Source organism: Arvicola amphibius, chromosome X (assembly GCF_903992535.2).
Source record: "Arvicola amphibius chromosome X, mArvAmp1.2, whole genome shotgun sequence".
NCBI lineage: Eukaryota > Metazoa > Chordata > Mammalia > Rodentia > Cricetidae > Arvicola > Arvicola amphibius.
The window spans coordinates 9,911,888-9,931,333 of NC_052065.1; the positions used below are offsets into that span (position 1 = coordinate 9,911,888).

The window sequence follows — 19,446 nt, forward strand, 5'->3', positions numbered from 1 at the left end:
GTTTAAAAGTATGTGTCCTCCCCCAAACCAAAGTTTGTGATCCTATCTTTCAAGTTGATGGTATTAGCAGGCAGGGTCTTTGGGAGGGCAGTTATATTATGAAAATGAAATCTGCATATCTGGGATTAATGTCCTTATGAGGAAGATCATAGAGAGTTAGCTGTCATCATGCAAGGAAATAGAATGTGGTCCCTATGAACCATAAAATATATTTTAACTAGACATTAAAGTTGCTGCTTCCTTGATCTTGGACTTCTAAACTTTTAGCACCAAAAGAAATACATTTTCATTACTTTTCAGGTATTTACTTTATGATATTTTGTGATAGCTCCTTGAATGGACTAAGGTGGCACCCATTGCTTCTATTGTTTGGGGTAATAGTTCCTGAATTCTCTGTAGATGGGTTTTTATCAAATAGTTATTTGGCCACAAGCTTGATGACATAACCTTCTCATTCTTTATGAGTGGGCTGCATATTTTCACAGCCTTTCAGATTTATTTTTCTTTTGATCAACAATTCTGGGTTTGTATTAGGTCTCTCTTCGCTGACTTTCCTACAAGTGCTCAAAGGGAAGCATGTCGTTCCTCCAAGATTTTGTGAGAAGTACCTATAGCTAAGTTAAATTTCTAATTTCATTACTTGAGAGTTCTGCTGTCCATGAAACACAAGGTCAGGCGTACAGGTCGGCCACGTTCTTTGTCTTGTAAGCAGGATCACCTTCCGTCCAGCTTCCAGAATGTACTTCACTTCTTTCTGAGAAATATGTGTGCTTGTTGCTACCATCATTTTGTGCAGGATTGTTCAGCTAGTGCTTAAGAAAACTGGGGTGCTGCCTGTGACTTGTCTCCCTTCCTTTTGTGTCCACCAAATTTCATACTCCAATGGCTGTAACATAGCTTTCTTTTCTGGGGTGAGTCTCAAAAGCCTTCTAGCCTTGTCCTCATTACCTAGTCCCCGAAGCTGCTTCCATATCTTGAGATTTTCATTCCAGCCCAGCGCCACTTCTCAGAAACAGCGAATATTAACTGTTCTATAGGTGCCTAATAGTGACAAGCGTTTACTGAAAAGAGGGAACTTTGTGTTTTCATAGTTTATTTGAGAGCAGTTTCTTTGCCCATATGAATCTCTTTGGCACCAAGAAGCAATAAATAATCATCCTCATCTTCATCCATACTAGGAGACAAAGGAGAAAAAGACACATAATTAGCTCAGTTGATATACAAGAGCACGGTAATTCAAAATCCATGATAAACTTAATAAAACTAGAAATGGAAGGGCAGCTCCTTAACCCTATGAAGGGCGTCTATTGAAAAATAGAAGTGTGCAGTTAACAACCTGCTTAATCTTTAGGTGTGTTACCCGTGAGTCCCAGGGTAAGTGTCCTTCTCCTTGTTTGATTAGACCGTGCATGTGCTGTTTTAACATGAGTTCCAAAAAGAGAAGATGCCGAGGCCAGCTGGACTCAGCAAAAACCTAGAAAAAATTCAACTAGAAACAGTTTTTATGAACTGTTGGAAAAGCTTATTGATAAATACACTGGTGAAATGAGCATCTTAAAAAGAAGACGCTCCAGGGGAATTACTAAAATTAATAAATGCCTACAGTGTTCAAAAGTCATGTATCTATCCAGATTTATAATTCCCAACAGCAAACTGTTCAAAATATAATTTTAAGTGCAGTTTATGATGCCATTTGAGTATGTTAGCCAAAAAATTAAAATATATGCAAAACCTCTATGAAAAAATAATTACCTATTGGAGGACATTTAAAATATTTAAGTATATATATATAATGTATTTATAAATAAGATAAATCAATATTAGTTGACACATAGATTCAAAGCAATTCCAGTAAAACTTCCATCATCTTTAATCAAAGATGTTGATTAAAGTTTCTAAACAAATGGAAAAGAATAAGCAAGATAACCTTGAATATATAGATCGATGATAACACAGCTGTTTCTACCCGTGGACTGACCTTGAAATTTATTTTCCATAGCTTTTTGCATAAACATTAATTTTTATATGCGTAACATTTATAGTAGCTATCTCAAAATTAACACGACCTCAAATGAACTCATAACTATTTTAAGGGTGCTGCTTCTGTAATAATTCCTTGATTTGTTGAATGGGGCTGCCTTCTTTCCAGGCATCCTAACAAGACGTTTGGGAGTTATTTAATAGTCTTTTTACTTGCTTCATTGTTTCTGTCTAGTCACTCAATGGTTCTCCATCATTCCTGCTATCATCTTAGTTCTGACCCTTGCTCCTGCTCAGAATATAGAATGATCTTTCGTAAGCTAATTGTCTCACCTCCCAGTTACAACCTATTACCCTCAGGAGAAGACCCAAATTCCTTTCAGATTTGAACTGTAGTTAGTTATGGTGGTGCATACCTTTTGTCCCAACACTTAGGAGGCAAGAGGACTGAGAGCTTAAAGTCAGTGTGGGATACAAAGTGAAAACTGTTTCAAGAACCAAAAACTTTCACCTCTGTCCTTTGCCCAGCTCTTGTCATAATCCAGTATGCACTATAAAGACATAATATGTATCTTTAAATACAATACAGTCAAATTTAAATATTTACTTTGATTTATATCGCTACAGGCATTTCTATTTGAACTATTTTAATAAAGAGAAAGAACTGGCATATGTATTCAGGTACATGTGATTAGCTTATTGTTGACACAAGAAATTAAGGGTTTATTAAATAAAATTATGGAGAAAATCTGTTTTCTCTGCAAGAATATTCGGGAACATTTAATTTTATGTGCACATGGAATTCCAGTGAGTGATGGACAGAGACTTTGTCAAGCACACCAATCTCTTTTAGTCCTCTTCTTTCTGGGACATTCTCCCTTTCCTCCTTTCTACTTAATTGACTCCAACATGCTCTTCAAGAGTCAGTTCAAGAGCCACTTCCCTGGCAGCTGATTCCCTGATGCCACCCGTTCTCATTTGTGTGAAGTTGTCTTCCTTGAGAGCACTCATAATGGCATTGACAATACTGATTTTCTAGACTCCTACCTCATGACGCTAAGAACCTGTTACGGACTGATCCTGACTTATTTGACTATCACAGATAATCATGAAATGTTTGCTCTTCGCTCCTCTTACAATGTCAATTCCAGTATACTTAATGAGTCCTTGTGTGCATGCATTGTTGCCTTCTGAATGTGATCTGCATTTTAGAAGGTTGTTCACTGGCTGTGTGATCTTCAGTGAGTTTTGTTAGCTATGTCTATGAATATACCCCAGTAGGATGACCTAAAAGTCATGTCTAATGTGTTGAATTTTACTATTCCAGTTGAAAAATCTGGATCCATTCTTACTGTTTGATGAGTTTAAAGGAGGAAGGCCGGGAGGGTTTCCTGATCACCCACACCGAGGCTTTGAAACAGTAAGTATCAAGATTTGACTGCAAACGTGTGTGTTTTGACTTTCATTTCCATTAGAAAATTCTATTAGAAGCAATAAATAGGGGCAAAAATTGATTTATAAATTTCTTGTCATAGGCTGCTATGTAGCTATTACAGCAATTTTAAATGAAATATAGTCAAATTTTATTAACTTTAAAACAAAATTTTATTAATTAAATTTATTTATTTATTTTACATCTTGATTGAAGTTCCTTTCCCCGCTCCCCTCTCCATCAATTCGCTCGTCACCACCTCCCCTCTGCCTCCACACCCTACCCACTCCTCCTCCATTTCTAATCAGAAAAGGGCAGGCCTCCCATGGATGTTGACAAAGCATGAGATAGCAAGTTGCAGAAAGACTAAGCACCTCCCTTTTATTAAGGCTGGACAGGGTGACCCAGTATGAGGAAAAGAGTCCCAAAAGCCGACAAAAGAGTCAGAGACAGCCCCTGTTCCCACTGTTAGGTGTCCCATAAGAGGACCAAGCTATACAACTGTAACATATATGCAGAGGGCCTAGGTCAGTTTCATGCAGGCTCTCTGGTTGTTGGTTCAGTCTCTGTGAGCCCCTGTGAGCCCAGGTTAGTTGATTCTGTGAGTTTTCTTGTGGTGTCCTTGACCCCTCCCAACATACTCACATATAAATTTATAAATTTAATTGCACAGTTTGGAGATTCTGTTGGACACTACTTCTTTTTGTTTTCGTTAGATAGGAAATAAAGATGTGTAATGTATTATCATGGCATTTTTCAATAGCTCCAATTCTCCACACATATGTACATTCTTGGAAACCTTAGGGACTTTACAAAGTTTAGCTGTTTCTCCATGAGAACCACCTGTATTTGTGGGAAGCAGAGACGGGCTCATTAAAGGCTTAGTGTATTTGTAGAGCCAATTAGTGAGTGAATAACTATTTACCCAGGGCTTTCAGCATGCCGGGGTTGGTGGAGGCTGATCTCTCCTATGTTGGGGTGCTGAGTGTTGTGGAGTATTCATAGAAGACAGAGAAGGAGACTAAAGAAGGAGGCTTGAGCCCTGGTTGCTTCCGTACGTACTCTAGTTAAGGAAGTAAAAACAGGGAAAGATTTGATCACTGTATGTAACTGTGGAAAGATTTAACCAAGAAGCTGCCAGAAACAAGAAGAGGCTACTTAGATGTGTGTTCCTTCATTTATCTGTTGGCCTTTGGGTTTTCCACTCTGGGATCACATTGACTGCACTGTCTTCCTTTGCAGCAATGAGGGGGACCCTCCCTATATCTGTATTTTATTCTCACTCTTTGCTCCTAACTCCGTAGCTCTGTTTGCCAGCTTGCAGATCCTTTAAGCTCCATCATGGTTTCCAAACAGTCCCAAGTGGATGGACTTTCTTCTTCATGTGTTCCCAATGGCATTATATCCGTTCCAGTTTAACATACTTGTAGACCTTGATGGTGGCCTTGAGCGACTGTCTTTCAGCGCAGGTGAAACTGTATTAAAGGGGTGCCAGCATTAGGAAGGCTGAGAACCACTGCACTAGAGGCACACATACATAGATAGGCTGATAAAACATTGTTGCCAGAGACTTGAAGGAGACCCGTCTTAGGTTGCCATTAGCAACCAATGGTTCAGGACTTGTTAATTAAGGGATCATGGTAGTTTTATAGACCATTATTACTTCAGATCATGAGAAATCGCTATGTTGGTTTTCTCTTCCAGAATGTAGGTAAGCCAGGACTTTCTCTAAATTCAAACCTTTAAAGCCTGCACTTTAGGACTGGTGAGATGACTCGGAAGTTAAGAGCACTGGCTGCACTTGCCGAAGTCCTGGGTTCAGTTCCTGGCACCCACATTCCTCACAACTATCTGAAACTCTACTGAGGGGTCCTCTCTGGCATCATGTAGCATCAGACATGTACACAGGACAGATACGCCACATGTAAAACATTCATGCATGTACAAAAAAGATAAAATATCTTTCAAAATGAAAAATGAAAAATGAAGCCTGCAATTTAAAGCAAGTCTACTTTAGGCTCTTATGACATTCATCTCGGAAGCTCAATCGAAATTCCAAAGGCTTGTCATGTTTAAAATTCTGACTAGCATGTAAAATGGAAAAATAAGTAAAATGACTTGGAAATAAAAAGAACATTAGCATCACCTGTTATGCTTCAGTGCCCCCCAGAAGTAGTCATTTATGTTATTTGTTTTTTTCTGTTATCATGCTATCTTTTTTTTTTAAAAAAAAATGTAACATTATACCATTAGAATTTTTCCAACATTCTTCAGAAGCTAATTAAAAGATGGCATTACTTTATTTATTTATTTATTTGCATGTGTATGTCTCTCTCTCTCTCTCTCTCTCTCTCTCTCTCTCTCTCTGTGTGTGTGTGTGTGTGTGTGTGGGGGGGGGGTCAGAAGTCAGAGAATAGCTTTCCAGCACTGGCTTTCCCTTTCCACTATATAGATGATTCTCATAGAACTCGGCTCAAGTTGTCAGACTTAGTGACAAGCACATCTTACCTCCTCCACATTTTTTAAAATGATTTTGGTAAGTGTCTGCCATGATAGATTGCACCAACCAGTGATATATGAAGACATATTTTCTATCAGTATCACCAATACATTCATTTGACTTTCTAAAAAGTGTTTACCATTTTAACAATAAAGCTGCCTCACTGTGGTTTTAATTTACCTTTTTCTGAGCAAGAGGTTGATTTTGATCTAAAGATATTTGTTTATTGTAGGGTACATATATCTTTGGCCTTTTGCCCCTGTTGTGCTGTCATCAATAATGTGTAAACTATATTTCTTTTTCAATTTAAACTAAACTTTGGAATGGGCAGAGCTTACTCTTGTTATTGTTTTATAGGAGTTCTTTGTATATTAAGGACAGCAAATTCTTTGTAGAGATAGGAGTTTGAGATGATGGTAAGAAGGGTGGATGTGTGCTTTGCAGGCTTCAAAGTTAAGCCTCTGGGGACAACATAGACACAAACTACAGAATGAAGGACGTTTTTGACAGTTCAGTTGGATATGCAAGATTGGATAAATTCCCAGTCCCAGGTGATTTTTGTATGCCCAAGTAGCACAAGTATGCACGGAACATTTGCGCACTAGGTATGTTATCAGCATCAGTGGTCCTTAAAATAGTGCTACTCTGGAGCTCATGATTATTTTTTAAAGAGAAATGATGTGCTAACACATGAGTATAAAATATAATGAATAGATTTTGAACACAAGCTCATCTTTTCATAATTTATAAAGCGGATGAAAGAAATACTGAGAATATTATCCTACACAATTCTCACTGCCTCATATGTGGTCCATATGTCAGCAATGCTATCTCCTGGACTATTCAGACTCCACCTCAGGGATCCCAGATCTGAATCTGTCCTTTGAGGACATCACTGCAGAGTGAGCAACATATGCAATCAAATGTAAAAATTACTGATCCAGTTGACTTTCTACACCAGAACTGTCAGGATCCTATGAGACAGATAAGAGTAAAAAACTTGATTTTACCTAGTTAATGGCTAACTGGCCTTCAGACTGTTCCATTTATATAGATCTCTATTTTCTTGTTGCTTGACCACTTCTCTTCAAGCAATCCCAATGAAACTCACTGGGTCCCTAAAAAGGTGAACCACCGTGAAAGCAGAAGTGCAACTAGTTGGGAAGAAAGGAGGGCAGGGCAGTGAATGTAACCAAAATACATTACATATATGTGTGAAGTTGTCATAGTGAAACCTGTTCTCCTGTGTGACTAATATACACTAAGAAAAGCATTTTAAGAACTTGCCTAAAAAATTTAAGAGAAGGTATACCCGGGAGAAAGAAGTACAGCTAGTGGTCACAACCCAGTTTTCTGACAGGAATCCAAATTTCTGGAAAAGATTGTTTTCAAAGGGCCCAAGTGGTAAGCAGTAGACGAACCCATTTCTGCTCTGGGTTAATGTTACATTTGCCTGGGGTGGTTACAGTGATCAGAAATGGTGGACGGGATGAAGACTCCGCGAGCCTTTCCAAAGTGTAGTTCCAAAAGGGGGTATCAATAGTTCATATACTATTGATGAGTTTTTCAATTACGAGCAGTTTGGAATTTTCAAAATCACCTTCAAAGGATAGAATCAAGACTTTACAGGTTTTAGGGATGGAAGTCTTATGTTTCTGGGTACCCCTCAGTCCTGGGCAAACTGAGGTAGTGGGTTACTCTTGTTTGATAGAAGTATATTATAGGGGTTGAAATTATGAGCACTTACTGCTTTGCAGAGGACCCAGATTTGGGTCACAGCAGGAAGTGTATTAACCAGGGTTCCCTAAAGGAACAGAATTGGTAGAAATATATATTATCTATCTGTCTGTCTGTCTATCTGTCTCTATATCTATCTGTCTCTAACTTTCTATCTATATCTATCATCTATCTATCTATCTATCTATCTATCTATCTATCTATCTTAAATTTTTGGAGCCAGAAAAAAACCTATTAGAATTATACCACCAGATCTGCATCACAGGGACATATTAGGATGCTGTCTATGATCTCAGTTAAGCTGAGAAGTATATCTTAAAGTTTCACTACAAGCCTCGGCAAGTTCCTTGGTTTTTGTTAGGGCAAAACTACCGTTTCCAAGGGTGTGCCCATCAGAAAAGCGGAGCTCATAACTCCTGGTTAGTAGCCAGCAGCAGTTGCTGGCGATGTCTGAACAATATCCTGAAGAGGAAGGGAAAGGCCCCAGTGATTCACATTTACAACTTATGCCAGACCTCAGACCTTCTGTCTCCACACGGCTTTGTTCTTATTGCTTGCTGTGAGCCGTTTTCTAATGCAAACCGTTCCAAGATGGCTGGGTCCCGGTTGAAAACAAGAACTTGATTCAATTCAACACCAATTTTTTTCAAAGAAAGAAAACATTAGGGGCTAGGTATGGTGTTACACACCTGTAATCCCAGTACTTAGGGCAAGGAAAGTACTTGAGGTAGCTGTTCAAAGCCATCTTTTGCTACAGTAGAAAGTTAGAGGCCAACCTGACCTATAAGAGACTCCCAAAAAGCTAAAGAAAAATATTTTGGGGAAAGCTGACAAGTGATACTTTGTCAATATCATAGAGACTTCCATTGTTCAACGATTATTTGATGGTGCCTTTAACAGTGAGATAGCCTGTTATTCCTTATGGATATGGGAAGAAAAGACAAGACTACCTTTAAGAACCGTGGTGGTTTAATGCAGTCTGGGAACTTTCAGGCTCCTACTAGGAGTTGTGGATATTGAAACAGAGGAAGAAAATTATATAGAGATAATATAATAGTAAAAGAAAATGCCAACGTGGCCAGTCTGCCTTTGGTTCATTATTTGACAGAAGGGAGTGGGAGCTCAGGACTCTGAAGTTCCCATTACAGGCAAGCATGTATATTTTAACATATATGTTGATTTGGCATTGCTTGTGGGGAAGCTAAAGGATTCTATAGGAAGGTAGCAAGATCAGTCCCCACTCTAAGATGTCCCTTGCTACCAACATCCTAAGAACATCAATCAGTGTGGTACCCTGCCGCGCCTGCTCGGCCTGGAATCGAAACTGAGCGAAGGACGTCAGGATTGAACACGCACACACATCTCTCAAGCTGCTGGTAGAAGAAGCCCTTTATTGAACAGCACCACGGAGGTTTTATACCTAACCCAGCCAGGTGGGCCAACAGGTGAAGACCTCATTGCCTGATCCTCCATCAAGGCCCGGGGCAATGTGTGCTCAGGAAGCAGGGTTGGTAAACAACTTTGACCCAGCTCTCAGAAGCTCAAATCAAAAGGGCAAGAAAAGGTCACTAGCAGGGAAGAGCAGCTGGAGGCCAGGACTCCAAAGGGTCCCAACAGTACCCAAACCGGATGGTGCAGACAGAGAAAGAGCACACGTCATAACAATTAGACCAGGTTCTTGCATAGACCTAGATTATCTCTGGTAGCACACTTAGTAACATTATTTTGGTAACATTATATCCAAAGAAATTGGTAACATTATATCCACAGAATGTTACTGAGTGACTTGGATCTCCTCTCTCCCCATAAAATGTGGCTAGTTTGTTTCTTTTCTAATCAACTAAACTACTAATATCTAGCAGTATGTAATGGGGAGGTTAACCCATGGGCAGGTTCCTCTAGGAAACTTCTTACGTGGATTCCATCGTAGGGTCCCACCAGTAGAAAAGAAGGTCAAACTAAAAGCATAACTGAGCATGTTTCCTAGCCATAAGGAAATAAAGCTGTGTATGCGTGCGCATGTGCACATATGCATTTAAGTAGGGACGGAGGACTCTGGGTTTACAAAATCTTAGGAAATGGTTGAGGAGGAAAGGGGTTCAGCTGAAGAAGCTTATGGGTTCAAGTGAGGAAGAAATGGTCACTGCTACCAGAAAGGTGTGAGGTTTCAGTTCAACCTTGGCCATCCAGTGAGGGTGTCCTCTTCAGAGGGGGAATGATAAGAACAGGAGGTGGAAACCGGACAGTCAGCTCTTGGCAGGAAGCCCAAAGCAGCAGTTCTAGAAATAGCCTTGGTTCTCTGGCCAGGAATGCCAGAATGGAACCCCGTTTCCCATCTCCTCCTCAATGAGCACCCAGCCTAGAGGCTCTACGTGTGGGTGGATGTGTGTGCATGGGGACTTACCTCCAGTGCAGACATTGATCCTTTCTGATGGGCAGCTTAGGAACAGCATCTCCAGGTTTTCATGGTGAAAGGGGATGTGTGTGTGTGTGTATGTGTGTGTGTAATATATATCATACACACATATACATGTGTTTGGTGTGTGTATAGGATATATATGGGACATGTGTATATATACGTACATGTCCCACACATATCCTATACACACATCATACATGCACACATATATGTATGTGTGTGTATATATAGAGAGATCCATTTCAATTTCAGTCAATCTCTTAAATGATTTTAAGGTTACCTCTTCAGAGGAGACAATGTTAGAGTAGCAATAAAAAACCCGTTAAAGGGAAATATGTGGCCAAGAAAATAGAACCTTTGGCCTGAGTGGAGGAGAGCTGACATTCCAGCTGGGCAGGAATGAACTGGCTATGGGCCCACTCCTCTGGAATGTAGCACTGTCCCAGGAAGCCTGCTGCTTCTTTAGCCCTGTTAGAGAGGAAGAATAATTACCCCTTTAATGAGATACTGTACTTTTCCTTCCCAGAGTTTCTGCCCCTAAAACAGTCACTTACAAAACTTGTTGCTTTGTAAGCCTGTCTGCTTTTCTGAATTACTCAGGAAAATGTAACTTTCCTTTTCTTCTTTGTATTTCTTTTCTAAGCATGTTTTTCCCTAACACAGTTAGATGCCCTTATTCTTCCTCTAAAGCCCGCCTCCCTACCATGTGCCTGCCTACTATTGCTTGGCGAACCTTTTAGCTAGCTTAGCTCATGTAGCATGATTTTATTTTATTTTTTCTTCTCCTTTCTATTTTCTTCCTTGAGGCAGTTGCCTGGATTTACACCTTGCTTCTCCTGGGGTGTCTTTCATGTAGACGCTAATAAAGTTGTCCTCAGGAATCAAAAACCAAATCAAACCAATACAAACAAACACAAACTTGGCCATTTAGTAGGGTCTTGAGGAACAACCATAATTGTATGGACAGTAGAGGGCATTAGTAGAAACAGTAGGCAGTCCAATCAGACTTCGAAACTCTGTGTGTAAGGGTGGAGTGGGGCCTGAGCCATGTGACGGAGACTATTCTAAAGTTTGGGCCATTACTGTGGGAAGATTCAAGGCCCAGCCAGATTAGTCGCTAGTTGTGAACCAGCGGGCACTGCTACATCCAGAAACTCCCAAGTTGACATAATTTGTTTCAAATAGATGGATCTTAATCCCAGAAGTTTAGCTTTTGGTTGAGTATTGTATGTGCCAGTGGTTCTCAGCTGAAGGTAATTTTGTACCGGCATCTTTTCGAAATTTCCAGTCATTTCTGGCTGTGGCTGTGAGGGTTTCTGCCATCTCGTGGCTGCTAGTCAGGACTGCTGCTTCACTTACTATAGAAAGTTTTCCTACCTGAAAGTGCAAAGTATAATGTGTCGTGATTCTCTGAACTTTTGGTGTTTTGAGGAAATGGATCAAGTTAGTTGTACCTAGAAATTTAAAGTCATTTATTCTACTTCTTAAAGCCATAAGGGAGATCATTCAGGCACATCTGACCCAATAATGCCCAGAACAACCTTGTGCCAAAACAATTAAAATCTGGTCTAGGACAGCAAACACAAGCCACACAGGGGAAGGTAGCAGTTCAATCGCAATAGTCTTTGAAAACAGCATTTTGAGTAATTTCTCAATGAACTTTTTCTGTCCACCTGCCCCACACTGTATTATGTATTACAGATTCTATTTCTAGAGTTTTGTTGTTGTATGGTGTTTGTTTTTCCAAAACAGGATTTCTCTGTGTAACAGCCCTGGCTATCCTGGAACTTGTTCAGTAGCCCAGGCTGGCCTCAAACTCATAGAGATCCATCTGCCTCTGCCTCCCAAGTGCTGGAGTTAAAGGCGTGCGCCACCACCGCTGCCTGGCACATGCCTAGAGTTTTAAAGTAGGTAGTGTGGAGACGGAGAGATGTAATAAAGAGAAAACATTAAAACATTCTCATTTCTGCCTGGGGAGACTACTCAGTGGCTAAGAGGATGAACCCCAAAGCTGCCCAGGAGGGCCCGTGTCAAAGGGAAATTCAGGCACTTCACTTTCAGGAGCCTCCCTGATAGCTTTTAACTCTATACTGAACCAAGTGGACTGCAGCGCACAATGCCTGTCTGCGCTCCATGCACTAAGATACAGTTCGCCAGCTTCGGGCAAGGGGCTGGAGATTGAAACACACAAAGACACACAGACATAAGAGACAGAAACACGGACCTCTAGTCACTGGTAAGAAGCCCTTTATTGAACAGCACCACGGAGGCTTATATACCCAACAGTCAGGTGGGCCAGCAGGTGAAAACCTTATCCTCTGATCCTCAAGGCCAAGGCAACACGTGCCCGTGAAGCAGAGCTGGTAAACAACTTTGACACAGCTTTCAGTAACTCAAATCAGAAGGAAAGTAAAAGTCACTAGCAGGGAAGAGCAGCTGGAGGCCAGGACTCCAAATGGTCCGAACAGTGGGCTAGTCCACCACAGAGTGGTCCCTTCATGACTAGATGACACCTTGTCTTGTGACACTAGGTCCCTAAGCCCAGGCACTATTTACCTGCCAAAAGACATCTTTTCTTATGAATGCAGCTATTAGCAAGGTCTGGATCTCATTTCGTAAGACCTGACTGTAGATCAGTGGTTCTCAACCTTCCTAATGATGTAACCCTCTAATATAGTTCATGTTGAGGTGAGCCCCAACCATAAAATTATTTCACTGCTGTCTCATAACTATAATTTTGCTACTGTTACGAACCATAATGTAAATATCTGATATGCAGGGTATCTGATGTGTGTCCCCTGTGAAAGGGTCATCCACTCCAGCGCTTGCGACCCTCATGGTGAGAAGCACTGCTGTAAACAGCCCATATCATTTGGGCCGGCAGAGGGCGCTCTTAAACAACAAGTTGTAGCTCCTGACTGTTCCACTGGATGGGGATAGAACGCTGCTGTGTTTAAAGTTTGAGTAATCATAGACGTTGTTGGTGAGTCGTTCACTTGAGACCTTCAGAATAAGCGCAAGGTAAAACAGTAGGAGTGAGCCCCCTTCCCACATCTTTACAGGAGGTAGGTAATGGCAGTTAGGAAGCTGGCTGGTAGTTAGATGAGGAGTCAGGGCAAGTTTTTTTTTTAATTAATTTATTTTACATCATGACTGAAGTTTCCTCTTCTCCCAGTTCCTCCCCTCCCTCCTCTCTGCACCCCCCACCCCATTCACTCCTCCTCCTCTTCTAATCAGAAAAGGGCAGGCTTCCCGTCTCCGTGAACATCAACAAAACATGGCCTATCACGTTACAGGGAGACTAAGTCCCTCCCCACGTATTAAGGCTGGGCAAGAGAACCCAGTAGGAGAAACAGAGTCCCAAAAGCTGTCAAAAGAGTCAGAGACAGCCCCTGTTCCCACTGTTAGGAGTCCCACAAGGAGACCAACCTACACAACTGTCACATATATGCAGAGGGCCTAGGTTAGTTCCATGCAGACTCCTTGGCTGGCGCTTCAGTCTCTGCGAGCTGTTTTATCTGAAGAAAGTCCTCCTAAGATTGAACATCTGAGTTTGAAGAGGAAGGGGTGTTCGGCCTCAGGAGATCTAGCAGTAGGTAGAGGGCACTGAGGGAATCTTACCTGAGTAGTTAGGTTTATGAATCTGATGGTTGCAGAATCTTGACATGCTTGTCAGACATTTTAATCAGGATGAAAAGAAAATGGATAGACGTGAGAGACATTCGAGAATGGGAGCGGCGTAAAATAGGAGGAATTGTCAGTTTCTTTCCTCTTGTAGCTGGGTGCTATCAAGTGAAGCTCCTGAATGTCCATAACAAAACATCCTCCAGTCACCTCATCTTCAGGTGCTGTAGCTTGGGTCTTAGTCGGCCCCATCCTTTCATTCAGAAATCATAAGGCATACATACATACATACATACATACATACATACATACATACAGCTGTAGGATTTCATCTTTTCCTGGAGTGGCTGATGTACCTAAACAGGCAAAGTCCTCTTGTTTCGGTCGCAAAACCTCCACCATTCAGGCTGCGGTTGCATCTCCTGTCAGATCTCTCCTCACAGACAACCTCTGCGTTCACAACACCTACGTGATGCCATCAGCATTTGCCAGGCAATGTGGGCTGGCAAAAACGGTTTCATTCTCAGACACAGAAAATGTTGCTTTGGTTTCTTGCTCTGCTGTTGTTACAGTGTAACCTCAATGACACTAAACCACAATAATCATACGGAGATTATGGCATATACCCAGGACCAGATGCTTAATAAATGCTAAAAGATTATGCAAATCCAAGATGCATTAATGTATTCAGTACATCCTCAGGGACAGCTGGATGCAGGGCACAGTGAAAAGTTCAAACAGTGTCCCTGTTGAAAGTGCTTCAAGGGCTGGAGAGATGGCTCAGAGGTTAAGAGCATTGCCTGCTCTTCCCGAGGTCCTGAGTTCAATTCCCAGCAACTACATGGCTCACAACCATCTTTAATGAGGTCTGGTGCCCTCTTCTGGCCTGCAGGCATACACACAGACAGAATATTGTATACATAATAAATAAATAAATATTAAAAAAGAAAGTGCTCCAAGATGTAGTCAGACACAATGATTTTCTGAATACCACCCAGTGGCTCAGGAAACAACAGCAAGAGTTGACGAATGGGATTGCATCACATTTAAAAGGCTTCCGGATGGCAAAGAAATAATCAACCGTGATGAGACAGGCTAGAGAATGGGAAAAGAGGTTTGCTAGTTATTTATCCTCGCATGAATCCCCCTGTCAAAGGGATTGATGTGGAGAATATAGAAAGAATTCAGAGCCAAATGGTGGCGCGCGCCTTTAATCCCAGCATTCGGGAGGCAGAGGCAGGTGGATCTCGGTGAGTTCAAGGCCAGCCTGATCTACAGAGCGAGTTCCAGGATAGCCAAGGCTGTGACACAGAGAACCCTGTCCTGAAAATCTGAAATTAAAAAAAAATCAGAAAATGGATACTAAAACAAATGATCTGATACTAAATGAGCTTGCAATTGCACAGAAAGTTCTCAATAGAAGTACAAACGGCCAACAGGTGCAGTGAAAAGAGGTTGACTATCCTTAGCTATCATGGAAATGCAAATGACACGTAGGTTGAGACTGCACGTGCCCCCAGTCAGAATGGCTGTCATCAAGAGCCCAAACAACACATGTTGGTGAAGCTGTGGGAGGAAACGGAACACTCTGCATCGTTGATAAGAACGTAAACTGGACGCACTGAAATCCACTGTCTGCTCTAATAAGAGTGCTTTTACAGTCCCAACCTCCATGCGTCTTATATTCTTTTAGCCAGCCACTAAATGAATCGTTTTCTATAGGGTGAAAAAGGCTGGGAAGAGCAACCAGTTCAGCATAGGACAGAGCAGACGAGATGAGATGGTTTCATTCGGTGTGTGGCAGTTGAAGTGAGGCCCAAATGAAGTGTCAAATGGAACCAGGAGAATGTCTGGGAAACATTTTAGGAAACTTGAGGGAGGATCTAAGGGAGGACTTCCAGATGGGATCCCTGCCCAAGGAGATGTGATGGATGGCTTAGCTCTGGAACTTCCTGAACATGTGCTGGGCTTCTGGCCACGTGTCATCATTTAGTTCTGACCATACTTGACCAGCCCAACTTCTAGGTCCATGTTGTATATGACCCTCTAGGAGAAAGTTAAGGACTTCACGCCACAGCTCACAACTTGAAGATTGCAGCCTGGTGATTCTAAGCAGGCCTAACCCTGACCAGCTTCCCGATGCAGAACCTCCTCAGGGAGCAATGAGGCAGGAGTCCTTGAAGGCTTGGCCCGTGTAGGCTTATGACAGGACCATGTCAAGGTAGGACCAGAGGAACTGTTACCCTTGTATTTGCCCATTGCCTGGACATCTGAACTGTGTGCCCATCCTGTTCTTTTTATTTATTGATTTATTAAAAACCTGCCGTGACCCCCTTAGGGGGGCTTGTGCAGGTGTATATATGGGATTAGTGCTAGATAAATGGAGCTAATGGCGTGGGCTTTCAGCTTTCACAGGGACTGCTCACGGTGTTTTCATTGTGGGGTCCTTAAGTGTATGAATTCAAGCATCAGATTTCTGCCCTTTGGGGACAGTTCACAGTTTCTATTACACAATAAGCGCCACGCTGGCCTCTCTTGTCAGCCGTGACCTCAACTCGTGGTGTTTGTCTTTTATGTACTACATAGCTACCAATAGGAAAAAAGTCACCATTTGAGGGCAAAAAGAAATGAGAAGGAACTAAAGCTTTCCCTAGAATGTAGGGAACGTTGGGCCTGACAGGGTAAGTCTTGTGTTTTATTACCAGACACTGAAAGAATAGCGCCTCGCCTCCTTGCTCTTCTGTTTACATGCCAGCCAGAAGGAAACAAGGAACTATATTTTCGCTTGCTGGGAATTCTTCTGAATGCTCTTATGAGTCCCCTAGACACACCCTTTTCACACTTCTCATCCACAGCAAGTGACACTTGTCTTTCGTTACGTTGTGACTTCGGGCCTTTCTTTCTCCAAATGCAAACAGCCGAAGAATTAGGAACTCACAAGGGAACAAAACATATGGCAAAGGCTAGAAGGAAGCCAGGACGACAGGAGACCCAGCAGCATAGCCAGGGCTCCGAGGAAACACCTGGGTCAGATTACAGACTTATTACTTAATTGGACACAACTCTTGAGATTAAACAGAACCCAATTCAGCAAGCGCTGGTGGCCGTTCAACCTCCAGGTGTTTGTGATTAGGTCATGCCCTAAAGATCATCCGGTTTGTTGCAGCTCTCGGAAGTAGCTGTGTGAGGTTTTTCTTTTTCTTTTTTTTTTTTTTTGAAAGCCCTTCTAGAGACCTCAACTGATACACAAAGTCGCTGTCAAGCATTTTTGACACTTAGCAATAAATAAATAAACAACACAAAAGATTATAATAAAGAAAGTGACGGTAGTTTCTTTGGAGCCTGGAGAGTTTTGCTTTAAGCATTCCAAGGGAGGCGTGGTACATCCAGTAACAAAGGAAAAAGAGGATGGGGCACATTGAGAAACGTGGGGATGACTTTCTTTCTATGCTCTAAGAACCGTTTGTAAGTGCTCCCTGAAATCAGACTTGAAAGTAGCCCTCTCTTATACAGATTTTCATGTATAAATGGCTCATATCACAGTTTACTTTTCAAGTTATTTCTCTCTGTGTAGATGTGCATATGCATGACCTTAAACATACATTTTACCACACACACACACACACACACACACACACACACACACACACACACACAAAATGGTTATGGCTTGCAAATCGAAAGACTTCATGTTTGAGTAATTAAAGACAATCTGAGGTTGTGATTTAAGAGGGTCTGTTTTGAGAGCCCAGAGGAGAGCCCCAGCCCAAGTAGAAGGAAAATTGCCATTTTCCTGCAGTTGTTTTAGTTAAAAATCTATGTGTAGCAAAATCAGGGAAGCAATCGTAGATACCATCTTTTCTCATTGCTATGACAATAATAAAAGCAACCCAAAGAAAGAAGAGTTTATTTGCTCATAGTTTGAGGTTATATTGTAATCCATCATGGTGGAGAAGGCATGGTGGCAGGAGCATGAGGTAGCAGGAGCATAAGGTGTCAGTCAGGAAGCGGAGAGAGATGGCTGCTACTGCCCCTATCTCTTCTATATATTCAATCATGAACCCCACGCCATAGACTTGTGTCACCACCTTTAGGGTATCCCAGCATCCACGTGGTGGCTCTCAACTGCCAGGACTCCAGTACCGGGGGATCTTATGCCCTCTTCAGGCCTCTACGAGCATCCAAGCATGCACATGGCGCACAGACATGCATGCAGGCAGAACGCCCTTACACATATAGTAATGATGATGATGGTGATGATGCATTATCGGAGAGATACTGAAAACTTCATAAATATCTTCTTATTTCTTACCTCTGGGGAATATGTTTTGGCTTTCTTTTAAAAATATAATACTTTCATTCTTTTTCTTTTTGTGGTTTTACAGATTTAGGATTTATGGGGTTGGTGACAGTTGTTATTTGGGAAGTTGGTAGAAAGGATAATTAATTTGCAAGTGCTGGGTTTTTTAAATATTTTTTTTAAATTTAAAAAAAAACCCTCTTTTATTTGGTTTAGTATATTTGAGAGGAAATTGGAATTCCAACAGTGGATACTGAGATTTTAATCAGAGATCGCATCCTTCTGGTTCACTGTGACAATTTAAAGTAAAAATTTCAAGAGTAAAAAGGATAATCCCATTAAGGTTTAAAGAGAATACAGAGGCAGCTGAATTCTGAAAAATGCATGGAGCTATGAGAATGTCCATGGCGGTTACTGTTAAGCCTGAAGTGGGTAGTTTTCAGAGGACCACTATGCCTTTCACAACTGCTTAGGCTGAGCGGTAATTCTTTCAGGAGTTATAGGTGCGTACAAATGAGCTAATTTAAATAAGTCACGCAAAGAGAGCCTTGTGTCTTCGCCCCCACACATTTTAAGCCTCAGGTGCTAACTTGAGTATTTCCTGTGACAATATGACCATTTTTGAGGTAATTAAATGTTCACTCTTTTTTTTCCTCTGATTTGATTACAAGACCCTTAAAGTAGAGAACTTTCGAGTTCATTTTTCTTTTTCTTTTTTTTTTTTTTATTAAATAGAAGGCCAATTAGAATGCTTCTGGTTTTGAGGGGTTTCTACTATATACAAAATGCCCACCATTACTGAAATCTAATTTTCAAATTCATTTTTCTAGACCACAGTGGCAAATAGAACTCTGTAAGGATAGAACTGTTTCATAATCTACACTATTGGTTATGCCAGTCGTTAGCTCCAGGAGGCTGTTGAGCACTCAAAATGTGACTGGTGCAGGGGAGGAGCAGAATTTAAATTTCATTAATTTCATTTAAGTGAAACCTAAGCAGCTGCATGTGGCTAGTGGCCACTCTTTGGGACACATAGCATTTCTTTTAAGTTTCAGATTTAGTATGGACATGAATCTGGGAACAATGCTGACTTCAATTTGAAATTGCTTGACATATGCCATAAATAGTTTTGAGTGCTGACTGAGTCTGTGTGCCTGGTGTCAGAACTGTTTCCTTTGGGCTTCCTGACTCGCCTTTAGGGCAAGGTGTGGTGACGTGTGATGTGTCACTCCATACACTGTGTGAACATGGTCTTGCTGGCAGAGACCCTGCTAGCCAAGAACAGGCTTGTTTTAACCTGACCTTCAGGCCTGGCTGTGCGAGGCACACCATACACTGTACTGAGCCTTCAGGGTGAGTGCTACGTTAATTGGCTATGAGCTCTGGCATTTCTAGACTGCACCTCCTTGGAGGATGGGAAGTAGTGAAATTCCCTTAAAGGCATTGCGTGGTGT

General features: G+C 41.5%; 1 protein-coding gene across 1 annotated transcript in view; it reads left to right on the top strand.

Annotated features, from left to right (window-relative positions):
- Pir (pirin) overlaps positions 1 to 19,446 on the top strand; it is a 90,631-nt gene that overhangs the window by 7,550 nt on the left and 63,635 nt on the right. Inside the window, exon 3 of the mRNA XM_038317353.2 lies at positions 3,308 to 3,400. Coding sequence (XP_038173281.1) covers positions 3,308 to 3,400 — 93 coding nt within the window. The remainder of the gene's footprint in view (positions 1 to 3,307; positions 3,401 to 19,446) is intronic.